The sequence below is a fragment of the Leptosomus discolor genome, unplaced genomic scaffold, assembly GCF_034619465.1.
Source record: "Leptosomus discolor isolate bLepDis1 unplaced genomic scaffold, bLepDis1.hap2 HAP2_SCAFFOLD_108, whole genome shotgun sequence".
NCBI classification, from domain to species: domain Eukaryota; kingdom Metazoa; phylum Chordata; class Aves; order Leptosomiformes; family Leptosomidae; genus Leptosomus; species Leptosomus discolor.
In genome coordinates, this window is record NW_028237778.1 from 132,012 (window position 1) to 153,699 (window position 21,688).

Below are 21,688 nucleotides of genomic sequence, written 5' to 3' on the forward strand. Positions count from 1 at the left end.
ATACAGTCTCATTTCCTGCATTCGCGATGTCGCAATCAGGTCGATACTCTGCGCATGTTCCTTCTGTTGCTGGGGGGTCTTTCTCTGCCTCCTGGTGATCGTAAGGATGAAGGCTGAAGGTCTTCCTCGTTGCCCTGTGGGTGGACTTATGCAAGAATGTGACTACTCAACCCCCTCAGCTGCGGGTCCTGTTTACTTTGCCGGATGTCCTTCGGTTGGGCTATCAAGCCTTGCGGGCACAGAAATCTTCCATCCATACCTTCCCATACAGGTTTAATGAACAAAGCACAATATGCTACCTATTACACCAGGAGGTGCCTTAAGGATCCTGCCTAGAGAAGCTGCCTCAGATTGCTTTGCATCATGCTGTAGTTCCCAATTTCATCTTTCCTTTCTCTTACTGTAGCTTCTCCTCGATGACAATACACTCCTTTTATACGTTGAAAACTGTGGGAGGAATGTTTGTGGAGTTAATAGGGAATGTTATGGGTTGAATTTTCAGAAGAAATAGTCTGTCTGGGTGCAGACTCCTACATGAGAAATAACTAGTGCTAGTTTTGGCGAGAGTGCTCCTCACAGTCAGAGAGAGAAAAACTGGTGTTCAACGTCGCTAAGAGAGGGCATTTCCAATGAAGCAATCCGTGATCAGCGTAAAAGGGAACTTAAGTGACGACCAGTTCCTCGCTTAGCTTCTCCATCAGCTGTAATTCAGATCCAAAAGAGCTGAACTCCAAGTGCAGTTTGATCATAACAGAATATTGACACCAGGAATCATGGGATAACTGGCGGATAAATTCATATTTGTGTTATTTTCCCAGGTTTTCCTTGTACCTTGTCATGTCGCCTCACTAACATGTCCTCGGTACCCGTGACCTTCAACCTTCGCATTCCTGGGGATGGCTCAGGAGAGCCCAGTGTCAGCAGTTTTGTTCAAGTGGTGGACAACACTCGGTCATCCTGGAGAAGAGGAGCCCAAAGTCACGTCAAGCCGACGGAATTTACCATAACGCCCTGCAGAGGGACCCTCCGCTCCCAGGGACACCTGGATATCCGGGTAGGGGAAGAGTCCGGCCGTACGTGCTTCAGCAGGTGGAGCTGAAGCTTCATGGATGTATGGGAGGGCTTTGGTGATGCTGGCTTGGAGCATAACACGCGTGAGATCCCTGCAGTAGCGTTGGGCTTTTGTTAGCTGGGTTACTGTGGGGCTTTTCTGAAGGAGAAACGTTTTGTTTCCAAAATCATAAGCTGAAGACCGTGCACCCTGTGATCAAGTACAGAAGCCATTCATGTGTTTGAGAGCTGCTTGGAGCAATTTCTTTGATTTAGAGTGGGCAGAGGAAGGATGAGGACAGAAGGTGGCTGTTAAAAAAAAGAGATGTCATTGTATAAAGCAGTTTGCTTTTCTTCCCGGTCTTATTTCTCCTCTCCTGTTGTGCAGAATGAGTTGTGTTCACTGCGGCGATCTCCAACGGGGACTACAAAAGCTCTGGCAGCCATGAGTGGCACATCTTCTGTGTTTTCCTGCTGTTTGTGGACTTTTGCTGGGCCCCATTTTGCCCTCTGCTTCCTGCTGTAAAGCTGAACTCATTCTGTTGAAGTCAACAGATTTCCTCTGGTTTTTTGCTGTTGGAGTTGAGATTAAAAACTCATCCCTTGATTTTAATACGGTGGTGGGTAGAGCATTAGTCTAACTGTGCTTTAATTTGGCTTGCATGTGTCCTGCTAACTGCAAGGTGTATTTAACACAGAAGATGTTGTCAGAAGCCTTTTGTTCCTCCCAGAGGCAGTGTTCTACCCGTGGGCCAGCAGCAGAATTAAGGCAAAATTGTCCCTTTCCTTACCATGGAACGAGAACCGGAGGGCACCACCCTTGGATAATGGCTTTTGGGAGTCATGAAGTGTTTGATGCTCTTCTCTTCCACCAGGTCACCCTGTGTTCCAACACCGTGAGGAGCTACGAGCTGGCACTGGTGGTGGATGTGGATGGTGTGGGCAAGGAGGTGTCGGCGCTGCTCCTCACAGCCAGGTATCAGCGCTTTCCTTGCAGCTCCTCGTCTCTCCTTGTGCATCCATCACCAGCACGTTGCCTCGCACCTGGTTTGTTGGCTCCAGCTCCAAATGAGAAGTGTTGCTCAATGAGCGAGTTCTGCCCAGCTGGGTACGAGAACAGCAGGGCTTTGAAAGCAGCCCGTGTGGAGAAGCACCCGTGCTCAGCGGACAGGCACGGCCCTGAGCCTTTTTTGAGAGGGAACAGTAATTATACTCATTATTGGTCTTGGTTTTGGTGCTTGAGGTGTAACAAATTTCCAAAGGGCCACCTCTCCTCCCTGCAAGTGGTGGGCTTGTGCTGGGCTGCGACCGAAATACAACATTTGTTTGGGACGCAGCGAGCAGCCTGCTGAAAGTTGGTGTCTGGTTCGGTTGGTGAAGACACATGCAAATGGGAAAGGGGCTTATGGCAGGACTGGTGAGGGAAAAATAAAGGCAAGATCTTATGAAGGGGAAAGCAGTCCTTGATGTGGAAGGTGAGTGAGCTCAGGTTTCTTTTGAGCATCAATGTTCTCAGACTTCAGCCAGAAGTTGTTCTTGCTGCAGCCAGACTCAGTCCTGTTGGGCTGCAGTGGGTGTCAGTTTAATGACAAGAGGGGTGCAGTTCCCTGGTGCTGTTCCCTCGCCCAGGCAGAGTCATCCAGTCAGCGCCTGGGCTGCAGTTTTGTAGAACAAGAGCAAGTGGGCACGGACAGCGCACGGACCCGTGGGGGTGAAGGGCCAAGGTAGCTGTAGGAGCTGGGAGAGGATGATCACCCGCTGCATGAGGCAGGTGGTGGCCTGTGCCCTCCATCGCTGGGGCAAATGGCTGAGTTTTCAGGCAGGGCAACAGTGGTGTGGGAGAGGAGGGAGTCTTTTTACTGGAGTCTTGTGTCCTTGAGTCTTGGCGAGTCCTGGCCCTCGGTGGGAAGGCTTCTCCAGAGGTCGTGCCTTGCTGGGACCCTTGGGAGGGTCCTTGCAAGCCTCCTAGGGCAGAGGAGGGGCAGAGCTGGTGGGACAGCTGTGGGACAGGGCACCGTGCTCTGCCTGGGCCCTTGGCAGCCTCTGTGATGCTGAGTCTCAGGGTTTGCCCCTCCTTTACAAGAGGTTGTTGAGTAAAATGAAGTCAAAGGTGATTTATCACTGTAGGGGTATTAAAGGTCTATTTGACAGTGACAAATGTGTTAGGCTCCGTTTCACGCTATCTGGGGAGTGAACATTCTACATTCTCTCAGTGTGCCCAATTCCCTTTCGGCCATCTCTTTGCCTAGATGCGTGGTGCCTCTGCTGCGAGCGCTCATCCCCGTCGTGACGTTTGAACAGTGCCTACTGAAAGTCCCTTGCCAGCAGACGCTGACCCTTGTGAACGACAGCAATCTTCCAGGCTGCTACAGGGTTCTTCCTCAGGTTTGGCATCGCGTCCGCCTCCTGCCCTCAAAGGTTATCGAGGGGTTTATTAAGGAAAAAAAGTGGTTTGGATAAGACCTTGCTAGTTTATATTCAAACCTAAAGGTTTGCTGAGAACAGGAACCTATCTGAGTATAATCTTTAGGAAGCAGTTAAATAGGAGCCTACCTGAATATAAACTTCAGGAAGCAGTTGATATTCTGGTCTTTGGGATGCTTTCATGCAGGAGAACTTAGAGGGTTGTGAAAAGCTGCTGCAAGGAGGCTGCCAGCACAGGAGTGGGTGGTTGTGGATGCAGCAGCTTTTGAACGCCCTGAGGGTGCTAAGCCCATGCAAGTCTTGCATGTTGTGTTGGGCTGTGCCTTTCTGCGTTTCTCCTAGGGATTTTTAAAAATGTGTGTGAGTTGCCAATGTGGTAGATGTTAAGGAGTCTAAAGTTTCCTCAGAAGTCCCTCTGAAGTTGCATTTGCTTCTGTCCCTTGCAGAAACGCAAGGAGGACGCTGCTGTGCGGTACTGCAGCCCTGTGCCGTGTGGGATCATCCAGCCTCACAGCTCGGTGGAGGTCCCGTTCACACTGGAAGCCCAGGTGACGGGGAAGCAGGACACCATCGCTCGTATCGCGGTGTTTGGGAGTGAAGGATCCCCACTGGTGAGTGCGAGGGGAAAAGTGTGCCTTTGTGTGACTCATCTTGGTGGGGCATGAAGTGTAGAGGGCTTCTTCCAGGGAAAACAAGAACTTGATACGGCTGGTGTGGGTGAGAGGAGGAGGGATTCATGGCGTAAGCAACAGCTAATGCCTAGAGAAGAGGAAGGATGGTGTCCTCTTCGGTGGTGATCTAAGTGTCCGACACAGCATGTAATGGTGGATATGTGAGATGCCATAAGAAGCCCAGTGTGAAACCCAGCACAGTCCCTGGGTCTCGTACTCTGCTGTGTCATTAGATGAACAGCGACTGCTGCTTCGTTGGGGCTTTTGTTCAGGAGCACCCAGGGACCTCCCCGAACGCCGCTAAAGCAAGCGCTGTGTAAGAAACCATGCTGAGGGGATGTTTTGTGCAAGGCTGGATTTGAGCTTTCCTGAAGGTAACAGTGTGGGAGAGGTGTGAAGAAGGCAGCGTGGGGAACAGGGTTTCTTTATCCTCTGGGAACGGGAGCTTGTGACTTTCGGATGGGATCACTCCAGTTTCCACACTTGCTCCAGGCCTTCTGTTTCAGTCTTACAACACTGAAAACTCCAAACAGATGTAGTTATCCCCAGCCTAGGAGTACCCTTAGAGCTGTCTAGTCTTTTTAAACGTTTGCTGTTGTTTTTTTTATCTTTCCTACCTGCTTCTTGGAGCAGAAAATCCATCTAGTGAGCATTGGAGAAGGACCGGTTGTCTACATGCATCTGAGTAAGATAAATTTCGGCAGTATCCAAGTTCTACAAGATGCTTCTCGAACTCTCCGCCTCTCCAATCAGACTGTCATCCCTGCGTCCTTCCGGGCAGAGATGGTAAGTAGCTGTGGGGCTGTTTTCCAATGAAAATGACTGGTCTGTAGCAGCCTGTGACTTGATTTTTACATGCAACATTTCCATATTGCTGTCTGAGAGAGAAGGCAAGCTATTCCGTCGCAATGCGGCACGAGGAGCCTGGCTCTGGGGCAGTTTTAGCTGGGGCACCCCTCAGTTAAGTAGAGTTTGTGTAGATTTTCGAGCAGAAAAGAGTCTGGATCATTTTTACAAGTTCTCCCTTTATTTTGTGGAAGGTATTTAGCTTTGAGAGTTGTGGGGTTTGGAGCTCTGAGCTCAAGAGAACCCTGTGCCCCTTTGCTCCTGAAAGAGCACGGATTTCCCTACGGTTTGCCTCTTGCATCTGCATTCACTTTGTGTCAAACTGCTGTTAATGGTAGAAACGAGGGTGTGAGGTCTGTCCTCAAACTGCTCCTGGCGAGGCGAGTTTCACACCTACTGGGGATCAAACCAGCTGGGTTGTTGCAGAAAAATACACTTTCAAGGTTGTGTACTTTCAGCCTGCAGACTCCGTCGTGTGGCAGAGCCTCTCTGGAGACCGGCTGCAGAAAAAGGCTGTTTAATTCCTGGAGGCTGCCTCGTGTGCCAAGCTGCCTAGCAGAAAGAGCTTGGGTTGCTCCCCTGGCAGGGAGAGCAAGGCTGCTGCAGCCAGGAACGGCTCGTGTGCTGAGGCTGGGTGGGATGTGCTCCCTGCTGTGAGGGGCTTGCAAACAGGGCTCGGGAGAGATTTGTTCTCCGTGCTAGGTGGGTTGGACTTGTGGAGCTGGTAAACCCAGCCCTGGCACGGCAGGCTTGGCTGTGTCTGTGGATAAAGCATCAGGCAGTGTGTGAGAGTCTGGGCTCAGCCTCCTGGGCTAAGGAGGAAGGGGCTGAATTTCCCTCTTGCTGCTTTTCCAGCTGTTTGGGGGATAAATGTAACCTCCAAGTGGGGGATTCCCAGGGCAGCTTTCTTTGACTCCACAATGAAAATGCACTTTCCATCTCTGCAGAGAGCAGGCCACCTCGGATGGGTGGTGCTGGTGTATAAATGCTGAGTTTTGCATGCTTGTACCAGGCACTGACAGGCAGAGCTGTTGAGGTACTGCTGTCGTGGGGTGATGCCTTCCCTCCCTCCCCTGGGCAGCTTGCAGTGTACCCGGGGGGGGCTGGCAGGAGTAGATGTGCCTCTCCATTGCCTCAGGGCCCTATTGTATGGGATTGAGCAATAAATCCTGTCCTACTTCACTGCAAGCTCCGCCAATATTGTGCCTAATCGACAAGCAGAACAATAATATGAGTGGTTCGGGGATGGTTTCTCTCCCTGCAGTAAGATGGGCTCTGCTGCTCCATAGTCCCTGCTGCTGACTCCCCAGGGTTGAGTTACCTCCTGGTGAGCATCTCCGCTTCTCAGGACAGCTGCTGCTGTCATGGAGATGTTCAAGCAGGCAGGTCCCGAGAAGCTGCTCGATCAGTTGTTTCAACGAGGGCTCTTCAGACGCCTCAACACGGTGACGCTGAGCCTGCCGGGCGGGAGCAGCACTGTGGAGGTGAAGTGTGCTCCAGCTGCTCCCCTGCCCTCAGCAGCTGCCTGCTTTGGTGCTGTTTTGGTGCCTCAGTTGAAGTTTTGCCCTTTTGCTGCTGCCTTAGGCTGCCTGGCAGATTATTGATGGAAAGAAGAGAGGACTGGATAATTTTAGAACTCAAATTTGAGATGCAGTGGGGTGTCAGGGTGACTTGCACACGTACATCCGAGAGCAGAACTGGCTCCGGCTGCCCCTTAGCCTAGCTGGTGGGTGGCTTGGGCATCCTTCATTCACTTGTGCCCCTGAACCCAAGTCTTGTGCTCTCTAAGATGCCAAAGCCTCTGCTTTGATTTCCTGCTTGGAGATCCCTGCAGGATGGTGAGGTGGGATTTCCCCAGCTCCCGTTTGATGGCTCATCTGGAAACTGTGGCTGTTTGCAGTCAGGCTTAGAGATCACGGTCCCCACTTGAAAGATAGAGCTGTTGACTGAAATTTTCACAGTGGTGTTGGATCAGCAATGTTACAGCACACTGACTGGCAGCTTGACAAACTGAGTGAGATTAAATGAAGGGGCAGCAACAGGGCAAGTAAAGGGCTGGTGTCTTGTCCAAAGGCAAATGCTGGAATGCAGATGGCCACGCTGCCACCTCGGTGATATCCTTAACTGTCATGTGCAAATTGCTGTTCCTGTCAAGTCAAGCTTTCTTCTTGCTTTCTGGGAGAAAAGAGCATTATCTGAGCAAGCAGAGATGGTTTTGGTGGATAACTTCAGTTTGGGATAGCGACATGGGATTACCTGGAGTACCCCTCGTGCACAGGCTTTCCCATCCCCCTGTCCTCTCTGTTGGACGAGTTGCAGGGAGCAGCACTGAGCATCTCTGCCACCAGAAGGAAATAAGTAAGGAACCTCCAAAGCTGTGTGCTGAGATGGGGCTTTTTGGGTTTGAAGAGGAGTTTGAAGGACTTGATACCTGAGGCCTGTGTTGGCTTATCCCTGCTTGCCAGGGTGTCTGCGGGTCTGCGACCCTTGGGACCAGTGTGTCATCCCATGTCATCCTCTGAATCCTGTGTCTGATGTGCTTGTCCTTGTCAGGTTGCTTTCCCAGCTGCCAGGCAGCCCCATTAGAGAATCGTCTGGATCCAGCAAGGGGAGGATTTGGTTTTTTCTTGGGTAGAAAAGTCTGGAGGAGTAGGTCAACATGAAGGAGCTGTTCATGCCCTTTCAAAATTGCTGTATTTCAGTAATCAAAGAAATTGTTATTCTGCTTGTCTAGGGCAACTGAACTTGTCGTACTGTGCTGCACCCACTGGCCAGCTGAACTGAAGAAGGGTGGAAGTCTTGAAGGCAATTAGGCTCCTGCAAGCAAGAGTGACTCCGCTAAGTGCTTTTCCCAGGGGAAAAGCAGGAGGAGTTTGGTTATTAACCGTTGTGCTTGGCCGCAGCCGGCCAAGCTGTGTCCTGGCTGGAGAACCCCGACGTGCAGAGTGGTGGCACTGGTCTCCCCAGCCCAATGGGGAGAGCAGGTGGGATCTGGAGCTATGGACAGGGGACGCAAATGGAGACAAGCCTCGTCACCTCACTCGGCGGTCTCTTAGCTGAACCAAGCGTGACAAATTAGGCTCCACTGTCAGTGGCAGCGAGTGCCACACTTCAATTTTTGTCTTTTCTGCTGGCTTTAGAGGCCATGTCTCTTGATTTCAGTAGAACATCCCCTTGCTGGTGCTCTGGGGCAGAGGCTAAACCAAAGTGGTGCCTGTGCTTTTGCCAGGGAGATGCTGGTGCTGAGGTGCCAGGAGGAGGCTGGTTGTTGTTGGGAGCATCTAGCCAGCCTCAGGCTCTGATCTCCACCTCCTCCTGGGGCTTAGGGTACTTTTGGGCTGTCTTCTGTCACTGGCAGCCTGTGTGGTAAAGAGTAGCTTTGAAAGGAAGAACACGAGGTCCCCCACCTTGGGCCTGCTGGGACAGCTGGGACAAGGCTCTGTGCACAGCTGAGGTAGGAGAGGGCTTTATTTCCCCTTCGTGTGCAACCTCTGCGAGGAGCGATGGGTCAGCCTGACGAGGTGTGAATGCTGTCTTGCTAGAGCTGGGCCTTGGTACAGCACAGCTGCATTTTTGATATTGAGTTCTGCTTCCTCGTTCACTTGCGCAAGGCCAGAATGACCGGATCCCTTTAATGAACTGGGCTGCAGTATCGTCAGGAGAACGGAGTGCGGTGGCTCCTCAGTCATCCCTCAGGGCAGCCATCCAGCCATCTCTCAGATGCACGCTGGTTATAACCAAATGTTGGCAGCTCTTCTTCACACTGGAAATCTGGCCTGGGAGAAGCTAATGATCTCAGCATTGAACTTCTTGATTGAGTGATTGATCCCAACGCTTGCCTAGAACTCAGGGACTCTGATGTCCAGTAGTGCAAGCCCCTACAGGGGCAAAAGTAGCCATCGTCTTTGTCTATCCAGTGCCTACAGCTATTGCATCATTTTCCAGATCATTCAAGGCTAAGCAAGTAGCAGGGATGTTATCAGAAGTTAGAGCGTGGTCTTCAAAGTGGAGGAATTTTTTTAGTGTGACCCTGAGAGATTTCTTGTCTCTGGGACACAGCCTGGATGGGTGTAGGCAGAAGCTGACCTAGAAACCCGAGTGAATCTAGCCCAGCAGAGCCTTTTGGTCCTGGCAGGTCTCCTGTTCAGCGATGCCCTGTGCTGCCCCTTGGACCCACACCAAATGCTACCTGAAAGAATGAGGACACGATGCAAATGGTGCTCCTCCGGAGCTGGCTGTTGGCCTGGCAGGGCCTGCTGGGTCTGCGCTGGGCCACTCTGGGAGGTTCAGAGTCTGGCTCCATCGAGACAGCCTGTCATTATTCCTCAGTAATAGCTTCTTGGGTACAACTTACTGCCCAGCTTGTGGCCAAGCTTTGATAAATGAGCTTTGTCAGAGAGCAGACTTGCCGCTTCACCTCTGGAGCAGAGCTGCCAGGTCTCCTTTTCAAGCGAGCTACCCTGTGCCCGCCTGAATCAGAGGAAGAGTTGTACATTGATGTCAGTGAGAACCTCCCGCCCAGCGGCTCGGTAGGAACGTGTTGGCTGGGTGGCCCTGGGCCGATGGCAGCGCAGTGGCTGCCTCCGAGGCCTGGCGATCAGCTACGGGCGGGATGCAGCGACAGCAGAAGAGGGTTGGTGGGATCCTGTGTGGTCAGTGAGTGTTCACCCTGTGCCAACTGCCTTCCTCCATCCCATTCTTACCTAAGACTTTCTTTTGCAGCTCTAGAGGACAAATTAAACGGAGCTGAGTTTATTAGTTTGGCCAGCGCCTGAATCCTTTTGATGCCTTTGGCGTGCTCCATCCTGGGATGCAGGCGTGCAGGCCTGACCTGCTCTCCGTGCTGGGCACAGCCAGCCTAAGGAGATGCCGTAGCTCAGGCACCTACACACACTGCGGGGACCCTGAGTGCTCACCAGGTTGTTGCTTCCCTGGCCTCCAGCTCGTCTTACCCTTGTTAGCAGAGGTCGTTCTGAGGGGGTTATTTAAAATGCTTCCTGTGACGTTGGAGTGCTGCTTGGTTTTCTGATGCTTCTCTCCCCCGGGCTGGCTGGTGGCCTGTTAAAGCTCAGTGCTGCCAGCCTGACAGATGGAAACTCGAGCGGACTTCACCTGGATCTAGCCTTGCTTGGCTTGTGTCAGGCCTCCAAGCACAGCGTTGGTTTCTAGTAAAAAAAAAAAAAAAAAGGAAAAACCCCTTCTGTTACAATACTGCAGAGTTGTGGGTGAGTAGTGCCTGTCGTCCCAAACCCAGCACTGAACTGTGGGGTGCAGGTACCACCAACACAGTGATGGACACTTGGAAGGCGTACATCTACACCCCAGTGCGTTTCGTGCTGGACAAGGAGCGTTACATGCAGCTTCTCTTCTGCGAGCAAGCTTGCTCCCTGTGACTGTGGTTTTAGATGGTCTGGGGGTCCAGCACCCTTATTGCCCCATTTACAGAGGGAGGTGCAAGAGAAACCAGAGGAGGAGAGGGCTTGGGAAGCTGGGGTCATGTCCACAGAACATGTCTTGCAGTTTTCTTTGTGCTTATGGCTTTACTGCCCTGCTGTAACCACTTAGAGCTGAATTTTCCAAATGCGGCCACTGTTGTCGGGAAGCCAGGAGAGAGAAAGCAGCTTCTCTTGGCACACACTCCAAAAGAGAGGCTGGAGGGGGAATAACTTTCTTGGAGGATGAGCATCCCTTGGCTTGGGCAAAACTGGGTCAGCGAAGTGAGTCTGTTAAAGGAGGGTAAAGTAGAGGTTGTATAAGCTCCTGCATAGCTGCTGTTTCCAGACACCGTAGCTTAGATTTAGGGAAATTAAGCCGTTGTGGTTTTTACCTTCGAATCTTTAGTCTTTCCTTTTCCTGCCCTCCCCCAGGCTTCCTGGGTTCCATCCTAAGTTAGTGTTTGCCCTGTCTTACAGTCTGGCAAATACTCGTGCTGGAGGATTGAGCCCAGTAAAGGAGTGATCCCCCCCGAGGCCGAGGTGTCTGTGGCTGTCATAGGAAACTTGGACGACACTGAGAAGTTCGAGGACGAGGTGAACGTGTACATCGAGAACAGCTGTACCTACGTCATCCCTGTCCGGGCTGTTGGCATCGGCACCACGATCGTCACCGACGAACGATTTGCTCCGGAGCTCAACTTGGGACCTCACTTCAGGTAGGGTATCTCTCAGCTCCCATTCCTCCCGTGGGCTCAGCAAGGAGGAGTTTGGCTGTGGTCCTTCAGGCTGGTTCTTTAGTGCTCAAGGTCCTGGCTCTGTTTCACTGAAGCCCCAGGGATTCCTTTAGAGACATTTTATGGCCACTTGAAAGTTCTTAGATACCCTCAAAAGCCATCCAAATGGAAAGCAGTTGCTCAATTGTCACTGAATTGTTTTCAGTTATAAACCATTTATTTTCTCACTCTACCAAACAAAAATTTGGAGGAAAACAGCAGGTCCCAGAAGCCTCCGGCTGGAAAATGCTACATTACAAGTATAAACCTCTTTCCCTTTGCAATAGCATTGCTTGCTTTTCCGTTCGCTATGCAGTATCGTCTCGCCACAACAGCAAACCTTGGCGGTAGCTTGTTAGCAACCCCTCAGCTAAATGAATGGTGCTGTTTTGTTTCCCTTCTGCCCAGCAGTCCTGGAGGAGCAGCAGAATTTCTTTGCCCTGCATTATGCTTTCCCAGCTCCCCTGCCAGGCTGCTCTTTATCAGACGTAGTCGCTCTTCCCTCCTTTCTCCTGCCGGCTTTCCTGGCCGTCTGCTCCGCAGCAGCAGCCCGAGGCACGGGCAGGAGAGGCGGCTGCAGGAGCAGCTCTGAAAGGGAGAGGGGGAGAAGCCCGCTGAGGTTGGGTGGGATAAATTGGGAGTGTTAATTGAAAGAGCTTAGCTCGAAGGAGGGGATTCCCTGCTCTTAATGCCTGTGTCTGAAGGTGGGCACGTTCTTATAAATGAGAGAAAAATAAGGCTTTTCAAAGTGCTGTTTGCCTTGTGTTGGAGACCTGTTGGGATGAGAAGAATGATCTTGTCAGTGTCTGTTCCTTTCCCTGGCTGCAAAGAGGGTCCACAGTGCTCTGATACTGAAATTTTGGGGTAGAAAGGGGAGGTTAATCCTACCTTAAGCATTTAGGATAGATTTGGGGCGGGGGGGATAAATGTGCACCCACAAGCCATCCACATAAGCAGGGACGTTGCAGGGAGGGTGGTGCTTGTGCTCTGTGCAGCCTCAAATTGGCTACACAACAGAGGGGACAATGTCAATGGGATCGGTGCCATTGTCTTCTGCCACCCTTCATGTCTTCGCCTGCATACTTGGTTTGGAGCTGTTGCCATCGCTGTTGGCTGTGGAGCTGCCACTGGGTGAGCTGAGATGGGACCCAGGTAACACCTCGGACGAGTTGGGCTTTCCCAGAGCCACCAATTCTGCATCTACCCAAAGCTTCTCCAAGCTTTTAGCTGTTGCTGCCCGCAACATAAACCATTTCATACTGAGCTGGTGCACATCATTTTCACCGGTCTGTTTCAAGGACAAGTTTGTTCTATGCTGTCACTTCTGTGTTTGTATTTAGCTGCTTGTGGCAGACATGCGTTTTGTCAGCCACATATTCCGTACCTTTCGAAAAAAAACAGTCACTGTTCCAGGAACATTTCCTGGCCATGCTCAGATTTATGGAGGGTAAAAGAATTGCTCCAGACTAGCCTGCAGTTAGTGTTTCTCTACCTTAAGGAATCAATTTCCATTGAATATCCATTTTGGCTTACATCGGCTCCAGTTATTCATCCCTTGTTGTCACTCCATTCCCCCTCAGCAGCTAGACCCGGTCCTGCTGCTGTGTTCGTGTTGGGGAAGCTTCTGTTGATCGTGTGTTCTCACAGTGCGTTTGTCTTCCTAAAACACAAAAACAGCTGCACCGTTCAGGCAAAGGGTGCTGTGTTGGGGGCGATGAGAGCTGGGTGCTCCCTAAGGGGTGGGGGGATGAGGGGGCTAACATGGGTGCCAGGGCAGGGGCCTCACCAGCGAGGCCAGTGGTGCCCAGATCACCAGATGAGTCCATACACCCTGCAGCTTCCCAATAGCATCTTCAGAGGAAGCCACCTGAGGCAGCAGCTCCCCAGGGGAAGGTGAGATGGCAGTGAAGCTGTTGCTCCATCTCCTTGCAGCCAGGACAAGGCCAGCTGAGCATCCGATGCAGTGAGAGCTGCAGGAAGCACCTTGGAGAAATGCTCTGATAATTGAGCAGCAAAGGCTGGTGATGCTCTGTCCACAGCAACTGAGGTGGTGATCTTGAGGAAGCTTTTTCTTGCTGTATGCAGAGAGACCAGCTGCTGGATGGTGATAAACTTAGGGGCAGCCAAGGTCTGACGTTTGCTGAAGCTTTGATCTGGGTCAGCCTTTTCGGAGGTGGTTTTATTGCTGAGTGTGCCGTCAGAGAACGCTGTCGGGGCGCTGCAGCGGGGCGACCGCTGGGAGACAGCAGCTCCCGTGACGTTTTCCATCTCTGCTTCTCTCCTAGCCTGGATCCCTGCCGTTACCGCTTCAAGGTAACGAACAAAGGGCGACGCACCCACCTGCTCTACTGGACAACGGAAGGTTTTGCCCCGTTTCGCCAGCGTGATCGCCCCCCTGCCAGCAGTAAGGCCAAGGGCAGCAGCTCCTCCCAGAGGCCCCAGCCTGCCTGCCCTGTGTTTAAGCTTCGACCGCTGAGGGCAGAGCTGAGGCCGGGCAAGAGTGTGGAGATGATGCTGGAAGGCTCCTCCAGCACTCCCCAGGTGAGGTCCCCCACGAGGGCTGTCCCTTCCCCGTCAGATCACCTCCCCTGGGACTTCTTCTGCAGCCCCTTGACATTTGCCTGCGAAAATGAGCAGGTGCTTTCAAGAAACTGTTTTAAGGCCACAAGTTACCGTGGCAGCCCCAGTGGCTTTCCTTGCTGGCCACTGTCAGTTGCTAAGGCTTTTTCGTGTTGCCATAGCTACCATAAACCCAATTTGCTGATACCAAAATATAGGCCGAAGGAAGTGTTGCTGCTTCAGGGGCAAATGGGGGGTTACAAGGTGTCGTGTGCTGAGGCAGGAAGGGAGGGCAGAGAAAATAAGTTCACTGAGATGATGAATACAGGCAGAAAGTAAATGAAAAACTGCCAAGTAATGTGTCTGGGGGAGCAGTGAGTAAAAGCACCTGCGAAGGGAGGGAGTGTCTGGGAGCAGCATCATTTTTCCTCTGTAGACAAACATGGGCAGAGGGCTTGTCTAGCGCTGAGTCCTGGAGGAGAAAAACGAACACAGGGTGTCAGCTCTCGTGATCGGAGTGACGTTCGTCCACGTGGGAAACTGTTCCCAGGGATCATTATAACTGAGAGTTTGACTTTGGTCAATATTTCCGTAAGAGCCTGCCCCAGTGTCCCAAGGGCAGTCGGGTCTTGCAGCACCCTCGGGTGGCAGCTCAGGGGGGAACATTTCAGCAGGGTCCCTGGGTGCCCTTCTTCCCAGGGGAAACCCAGCTCTGCGCAGAAGCTGCCAGCTGACCCTGGTGTGCGTTCCCTGGCTTCAGGACCACTGGGCACAGGTGTTTTAAGCAAATGCAGAATAAATCTGCGTTAAGCTCCTGCTGATTCTGGTGTTTTGAAAGGTGTCTTAAAGGGTTCCCTCAGCAGTAGCTTGAGGCAAACTTGATTACTCCCCTGGGTGCCTGCAGCGGGACTGTCCCTGTGCAGTTCTGAGCCCAGAGGTTTTGCTGAAGAGGGGAAAAAGGTTCCAGAAAGAAACTAGTGATGAGGGCACTGGTGAGGGTGTCTTGCCTGGAAGGCCAAAAGGGGATCTGTGAGCTCAGCTGTGGCTACCTGGCTCCTGCAGTCAAAGCCAACACCATGGGAGCAGGCTTTCCACCTTCCTGAGGTCTTGAGAACTTAATACTCTTCAGGCTGGCCAGAAGCCCAGCCCCCTGCATTGCACGTGATGATTTTCAAGTCTGTAGGCTCTGAGGAGGAGTTGGGTTGTGGTGTTGTACCAGAGGGAAGAGTGAGAAATGAAGGGAGGAATTTTGAGGCAGTGAAACCATGCGAACTCAGGAAAAAGTCTTGAAGCATGCCACTTAAGCAGAGGGTTTTCACGTGAAGTGCAAGGCATGTCTTTCCTGGGGAGATTTCTTTTAAAACCAGCTCTAGGAGGGCACAGCTCATCCTAGGAATGAGCGATCCCTTTACCTAAAGGCTGGCTGGCTATTTGATTTATTTTTTTTTCCCAAGGATGCTTTCCACTTGGCTTCCAAGGAGCGTTTGCTGCCGTTGGCCCCTCTATCACTTCTTTCTCTTAATATAGTTCCATACTTTTTTTCTAACTAGTTCCTACAGCTTTCTGTAAGCCTTATGCTTGGCAACAGGACAAACCAAACCAATAATCCTTTGGGGCAGGGGTTATTACAGCTGTAGGCAGCACGTGACTCGCGAGTGCCGTTTGTGGCTGTTGGGGTGTAGCATTGCGGGCCTTTGGGGTCAGAATAAACAGGACGCGGCACGGAGAGAAAAGGGGGCGATCGAGGAGACCAGGGACTGTAACTGTGTGGCAGGAGCACGGCCCGTGGTTGGGTGGCCAGCAAATGCAGGGTGTTTTCTGGACCCTCTGGGTGACGTGTGACTCTTGCATGCAGGTGGTGAAGGAGCGGCTGCTGTGTCACGCCGTCGTGGGGAGCGAGGCAGGGAAGGCACAGATAATGCAAGTGGATGTCACGTGTGAGTTTGTTGCTCCCGTTCTGCAACTGTCCTCCAGAGAAATCACTTTCCGGATGGAGAAGGTAAGTCTCTGGGTTGCATCCTGGCATTCAGTAGCGTGGCTGAGGACTGGAAGCCGGTGGGGCGTGTGTGCTGGTGTTCAAAGGAGGGAGTTAAGCAGCTTCTCCAAGTCCGCGGGGCTTTGGCTGTTGGTCTGAGATCATCCTTTTGCTCCTCTGGGGTCAGGGACAGTCTCAGTAGCTCTATTCTGCCCTTCTTGATGTGGAAACAGAATTGAGCTGCTGAGCCAAGGGCACGGGGTGAGATGGTGTGTGGGGACCCAGGAGAACAGCGTGGGCTTTGCACAGCTACCTCGAATGCTGGGGCTTCAGGTGGGAGAGCAGATCGCTGCAGCTGAGCGATGCTCAGCCCCCTCCTGCCCTTTCTGAGGTGCTTTGTAAAGTAAGTGAGGTTGTTTTCAGAGATGGGACTGGTTTTTTTGACTTCACCAAAGTAAAACTGAGATGACAGCTGCTCAGGGATCATGGGGGGGATCAGGGCCACTTCTAGAGAGCCACCAGTTTCTGTACTCAGTATAAAAGGGAGGTTTTTGAGGATCCTCGGAGGCACGGTGATGTCTTAACACCGATCCTGTAGGGAAGCTGAGACAGACTGAGATTCCTGTCAACGCCTCAGTCCGATGAGGAAAAACTGTCATCTCTTGTCCCTCTTTGCCTTCTCTGCTGTTGGTATGGATGCTAGCTCTGCGTTTCCCCAAGCCTTACTTTCTTCAAAGGACCTGCAGATGTCCTCAGCTGCAGTGATGATGACACCAATGCAAAGCAGATGCCCTTTGTTCTTCTGATCCTGACTCCTGCATCATCTTTTCCTCTCCCATGAGGTGTCAAAAAAGAGAAGATATTTCATTATTTAGTTTCTGTGTTTTCAGGTCTGTCCTCTGGTTCCCAGGCTTCCAGAGAAGCACAAATTCCTGTGAGCAGGCAGTTCAGATTTTAGTTAGAAGCTTTTCAGCCCCCCCGATGTCTGCCTGTGGTCTGCTTGATGCCACGCGCTCCGATTTTTCAAGTGCTATGACACTGCAGCTGTTTGATATCAGGACATCCAGAACTGGTTTCCCAAACACAGTTTAGTTTATATAAACCGTGCAGGAAGCCCAGAGCAATGCATAAACAGGAAGAAATAGCTTAGGCTGAGGTAGCTTTGAGGCTACAGACACCTTGTCGCTGTAGCAGGGGCAGCAGGAGACATGTTGCAAGCGGACTGTTGAGGTTTCTAGCTGGCTGTATGTGCCTTGAAGTGTTCAAAGCCAACCTTGGGCTACTGCAGGCTCTCTGCTACGGGCCAAATCCTGCTTGCTTTTCTCCTCTGACTGGCATCACTGCTTTTATGAGGCTACTGGAACCGATAAGGTTGTAAGAAATGACTGTCTGTGAGTGAAGATCATCTTGTGCCTTTCTGCCCAAGAGAGCATACAAAACTGGAGACAAAGGGTCTGGGTTCACTTTCTGGTTTTGATCTTGTTCAGGCAGCTGCCGCCTCTCAGGGTCCTGTTCCCTCATCCGTACCCAAGACTGTTTCCCTGTCCCCTGGGGGATGCTGTGGTTTCTGAACATGAAAAACATCCGATATACTTAGAGAAGAACTTTCTTGAAGGGTAGAAACTAATAAAAATAGTAAATAGAGATGTATGCACTTTGGGGGTTGAAAAATTTGAAATGCATCGGAAGGGGAAGGAGATCCGTGGGCACTTCAGGTTATTTTTTCCTTGTCTTCTGTTTCTGTAGCAACCCAGTGATGTCCTGACTCTTCAGTACGAGCCTCTCTCTTTAAAAAACGTCTGCTCCCTGCCAGTCAGCATTGTCCTGGCCTTAGGGCAACCCTTCTTAATCTGCGATGTGGACCAGCAGCCCCTCCCTGCAGATGTTCAGGTGAGCAGCCACAGACCTTCCTGCTGGGGGCGGGTTGCAGAGGGAGGAAGGTGGTGGTGCGTTTGTGTGGGGAGGTCCTCTAGCAGACAAATTTATTCCTTAGAGTCAGCAGTAGACTGGCCTGAACTAAATCAGGTTTGAAATGAGCCAGCGAAGGAAACAGAATATACCTGACTTGGGAAGAGACGTCCTGGCTCTGAGACACGAGGAGAAGGGAAGAGACAGCGAGGTCTGGGCAAGGCATGTAGTAAAGGTGTCTGCTGGAAACCATCCCAGCTCTGCAGCAGCCGTCTCAGATAACCTCCAGAGCAGCTTGCTCTCCAAGGGCAGCCCTGCTTTCCGGGAGGCTGAGGACGCTTCTCCAGCTGCTGCCTGGCGCCTGCCCCGTGGTTGGTAGAAGCTGTTGGACATGGACTCTGATAAACACGGGTTGTTGTAGGCATGGCCGCCACTTCTGTGCCGTGCCAGTGAGTAGCCTCTGCAAGGGCGAGGCAGCGACGCTGTGTCACTTGTGCTGTGAGGTGAAGGAGTTCCTCTAGAGGCCGGGCAAAAGGCCCTGGCGTGCCAGAGCGCTGATCTGGTTGTGTATTTAGTGTGTAGCTTCTGTGGGTCCAGAATTCAGGAGAACAATATTTATTTCCCTCTTGTATTGGTGCAGAGCACAGTGACGTGAGCCTGAGAGAGTCTCAGACCAGAGTCTCGTGGTGCTTGCAGTCAGGCGCACTCTGGGAAGAAAATGAGGGATGAACTGAGAAGCCTGAGCTGGGGGTCACCCTTTGAACATTGGCATGTTTTGTGCTATCAGACCCTGAGACTTCATCACCCTGGTGATTAATACTCTTCATCTCCTTGCAGCCCATCAAGCTGGAGAAAGGGGAGGAACTTCATCTCTCTATCAGGTTTAACCCTGCTTATGAAGAAGACTTGAGTAGCCGGGTAGTAGAGAAGGTTCTGAAGATCAAGTTCCTTGAGCATCCTCATGAGGAGCTGGTCACCGTTCAGGGAGAAGTCTGCTTCCCGAATCTCCGTATCCAGACCACGGCCCTGGACTTTGGCTGCATCTTGAATGACACTGAAGATGTGCGTTACGTCGAGATGACCAACTGCAGCCCGCTTCTCGTCCGGTACCACTGGTTGTTCCCGACAGACGGCCACGTGAGCCAGATGAGGTACGTGCACCTTTGCCCTCTCCTTGAAGCTCTTCTCCTTCCCGATCTCGTGTTTGTAACTTGCAAAGCCCAAGGCTGTTTGCCTGCGGTGTGACACATCACCTTCAGCTCTCCCTTGAGGAAATAACACCTATGGGCTGTGGTCAGGCTAGGTGCTCAGGGGAGAGGTGATCTCCACGGGTGTGACTCTCAGAAGGAGACAACGTTCTCCAGCCAAGCTGGGACTGTGAAACACTGCCAACACTTCTCACGTAGCCCATAACCCAGAGTCCTGCTCAGTCTCTGGAGCTACAAAGCTGTGCTTAGGCACTTGGACACGCAGATGTAGAACATGACCTCGTGTCCTTCCCTACCAACCCTGTGTGTTGTCACCTCATGCTAAGAGCCTACACAGGCACTGCCACCAGAATGATGTGCTGCTGTCCCAGTCTCGTGCTGCTGCTTTGCTGTAGCCTCTGTGCTGGTTCCCTGGGAAGGAAAGCTGGTGTGGAAAGCTGCTTTCTCAGACCTTTGTGGCCTGAGACAAACACCACCTCGGTGAAGTGAGTTTTTGTCTGTCGAACTGCACACCACGTTCACAAAGCTGCTACTTAGTGTTTGACAGCGAAAGGGCAGGTTCTGCTGCGGCTGTAGGTACAGCTGTAGATGTTGGTGGGAGCACTTGTCTGAACATTCCTGGGAATCCCCAGGGCCATCCAGAGCTGCTCTGTGGTTTCCAAGCCCAAGAGCAATCTGGCAGTCGTGCTGGGGCACATCTATAAACACATTTCTAGCAGTTCCTCCCACTGTGGCCTCTCTCCATAGTACGAAAGTCTAGTCTGGGCAGTTTTAATTACAGTAGCAAATGGTTTTTCCATAATGCCCCAGGAAACCCAGCAAAGTTAACTATTGTGCATTGAGGTGCTGCTATTACAAATAACAGAGATCATCAATAAAGAGTTTTGTTTAGGGAATTGGGATTTGGCTCAGAGGAGACGACCTGTTGGGAGCTGGAGATTAGCTGTGGCTACGAGGAGGGCTTGGGGGAGAAGACCTGGGGTAGCCCATGCACAGCTGGGTCTTACCAAGTAACAAGCAGGCTTTAGTGTGGCCCTTGATGCATGGCACCTTCAAGAACAGCCCCTGAAATGCAGAGGAAGGTCTGCAAAAGCAGGTGGAGGGAGATGGGCAGGGAAGGAGGAGCAGGGCTGTAAGCTCTGTTTGGAGGCTGCTGTCATCTCCTGGTAAATTAGATGAGGGTTTAATTCCAAACTAAAGGGAAAATCTAACAATGCATATAATTGTAATAACAGAGAAACAAGGACATTACAGCGAAGCCTGTGTGGAATTCATTTCCTCTGGGGAAAATTCCACTTGTTTGCCAGCTGCCTGTTTACTTTACTCTTATTTCTTTGTTTGGAACCAATTCAGGTTTTTGGAACCATGAATGCCGAATCAGTTTTCAGTTTTTAATTACCCAGCTCCACCTAAATTGGCTTTGCTGGACCTGAGCCTGCAGGTGCTCGTTCTTCCAGCGGAGGCTGAGTCACCTGACTCTGCTGCAGAGAGTAGCAGTTGAGGGTCCTGAGCATCTGGCAGGAGAGGAGCCTCTGCTCCAGAGGGTTTGGCAGAGCCCCTTTGCTGGCTCGTTAGCGCTGTGCATGTTACGAGAGCTCCCTCTTCTGCTCTGCCTGTTAATTAAGCAGTAATGTACTCCCGGTCCCTCACCGGGGCCAAGCCTTGTTCTTGTGTGCAGCTGCAGGAAGGACAACTCAGGTGGGACTTCTCAGGTTAGGAAGAGCAGGGCCTCTAATCCAGATAGGAAAACCAGCCTTAAATAATTAGCTCCAAAGCTAAAGAGAAATATTGATTTGGGAGCACGTCATTGAAGGCACCGACTTCCCAGCTGGGAATGAAGCAGCCAGGTTGCTGTAAAACATCTGCCTTGTTTGACTGTGGGGGGAACACTTGCAAATAGGCACGGTGCCAGGCAGGCACGGTTGGAGTGTGTCCATCCATGTGCTTGAGGAATACAAACAGAGTTACTGTGAGTGCCTGCTGTGATTTACACCAGGGAATGTAACCTGAGTCACCTGGGAATGTTTGAAAATGTGAAACCATTTACTTTTTACTGACAGATGTTGGTCAGACTATGAACAGCTTGTTTTAGGAAGGAACAGAGCTGGGTTTGGACTGCTTTGCTTGAATCATTTGCCACGTTGGTCCCCAAATGGTTTGTCTTTAGAAACTGCTGGGGAGGGAATCACACCATCGGCAAGTGCCACGTGGGCTATAACCTTATTTCAGCAGAGCTGCTGCCCTTTTAGCTCGAGGTGCAGTTAGAGGTGCTGTTCTGCAACCAGGGAATACCTGCAGCCCAGCAGGGAGCTGAATCTTGTCATCATGTATGGGTTAAAAATGACCAGAGCTTCCTTCCCCAAAGCGCTGATCGCTGCTGCTTTGGTGCTCATCAGGGGTCAACGGGCTGTTGAACTGTGAGTCTCTGCCTGCAGCTGCTCGATGTGTCTTTCCACGTTACCTTGTGTGTGCGAGGGTGTCCCGTGCGGGGCTCTGTGGGCACCCCTGGGCGGTGCTGGGCTCTGTCGGGGTTGGGGCGCAGTGGGCTGCGGGCTCCATCCCTGCTCCTGCCGGACGGTGCTTGGAGAGAGCCACGGGGATCACCGCTGGGGGTGCACCGAAGGTGGGGACAGCTGACCCCGCATGACCCAAGGGGTTCCAGACCGTTTGGTGGTAAAACTAGGGGGGAGGTTGGCAGGGGGCTGCTGCTTGGGGACTGGCCGGGCATCGGTCAGTTGGTGCTGAGCAGTTGTTTCCATCTGTATCGCTTGTCTGTCTTGGGCTTTATTTTTCTCTGTTTTTTTTTTCTTCTTTTCCTTACGAGTTATTATTGTTGCTG

The 21,688-nt window shown here is 51.8% G+C and overlaps 1 protein-coding gene across 1 annotated transcript; it reads left to right on the forward strand.

Annotated features, from left to right (window-relative positions):
* The first annotated feature begins 416 nt into the window (after window positions 1-416).
* LOC147412810 (axonemal central pair apparatus protein HYDIN-like) lies at window positions 417-18,886 on the forward strand. Its single transcript, XM_086480994.1, has 11 exons — window positions 417-489; window positions 819-1,054; window positions 1,926-2,026; window positions 3,300-3,435; window positions 3,921-4,085; window positions 4,779-4,931; window positions 10,904-11,142; window positions 13,485-13,740; window positions 15,614-15,757; window positions 17,480-17,623; window positions 18,479-18,886. The coding sequence occupies exons 1-11, from the start codon at window positions 417-419 to the stop codon at window positions 18,884-18,886; spliced, it is 2,055 nt and encodes a 684-aa protein (XP_086337120.1).
* The last annotated feature ends 2,802 nt before the right edge of the window (window positions 18,887-21,688 follow it).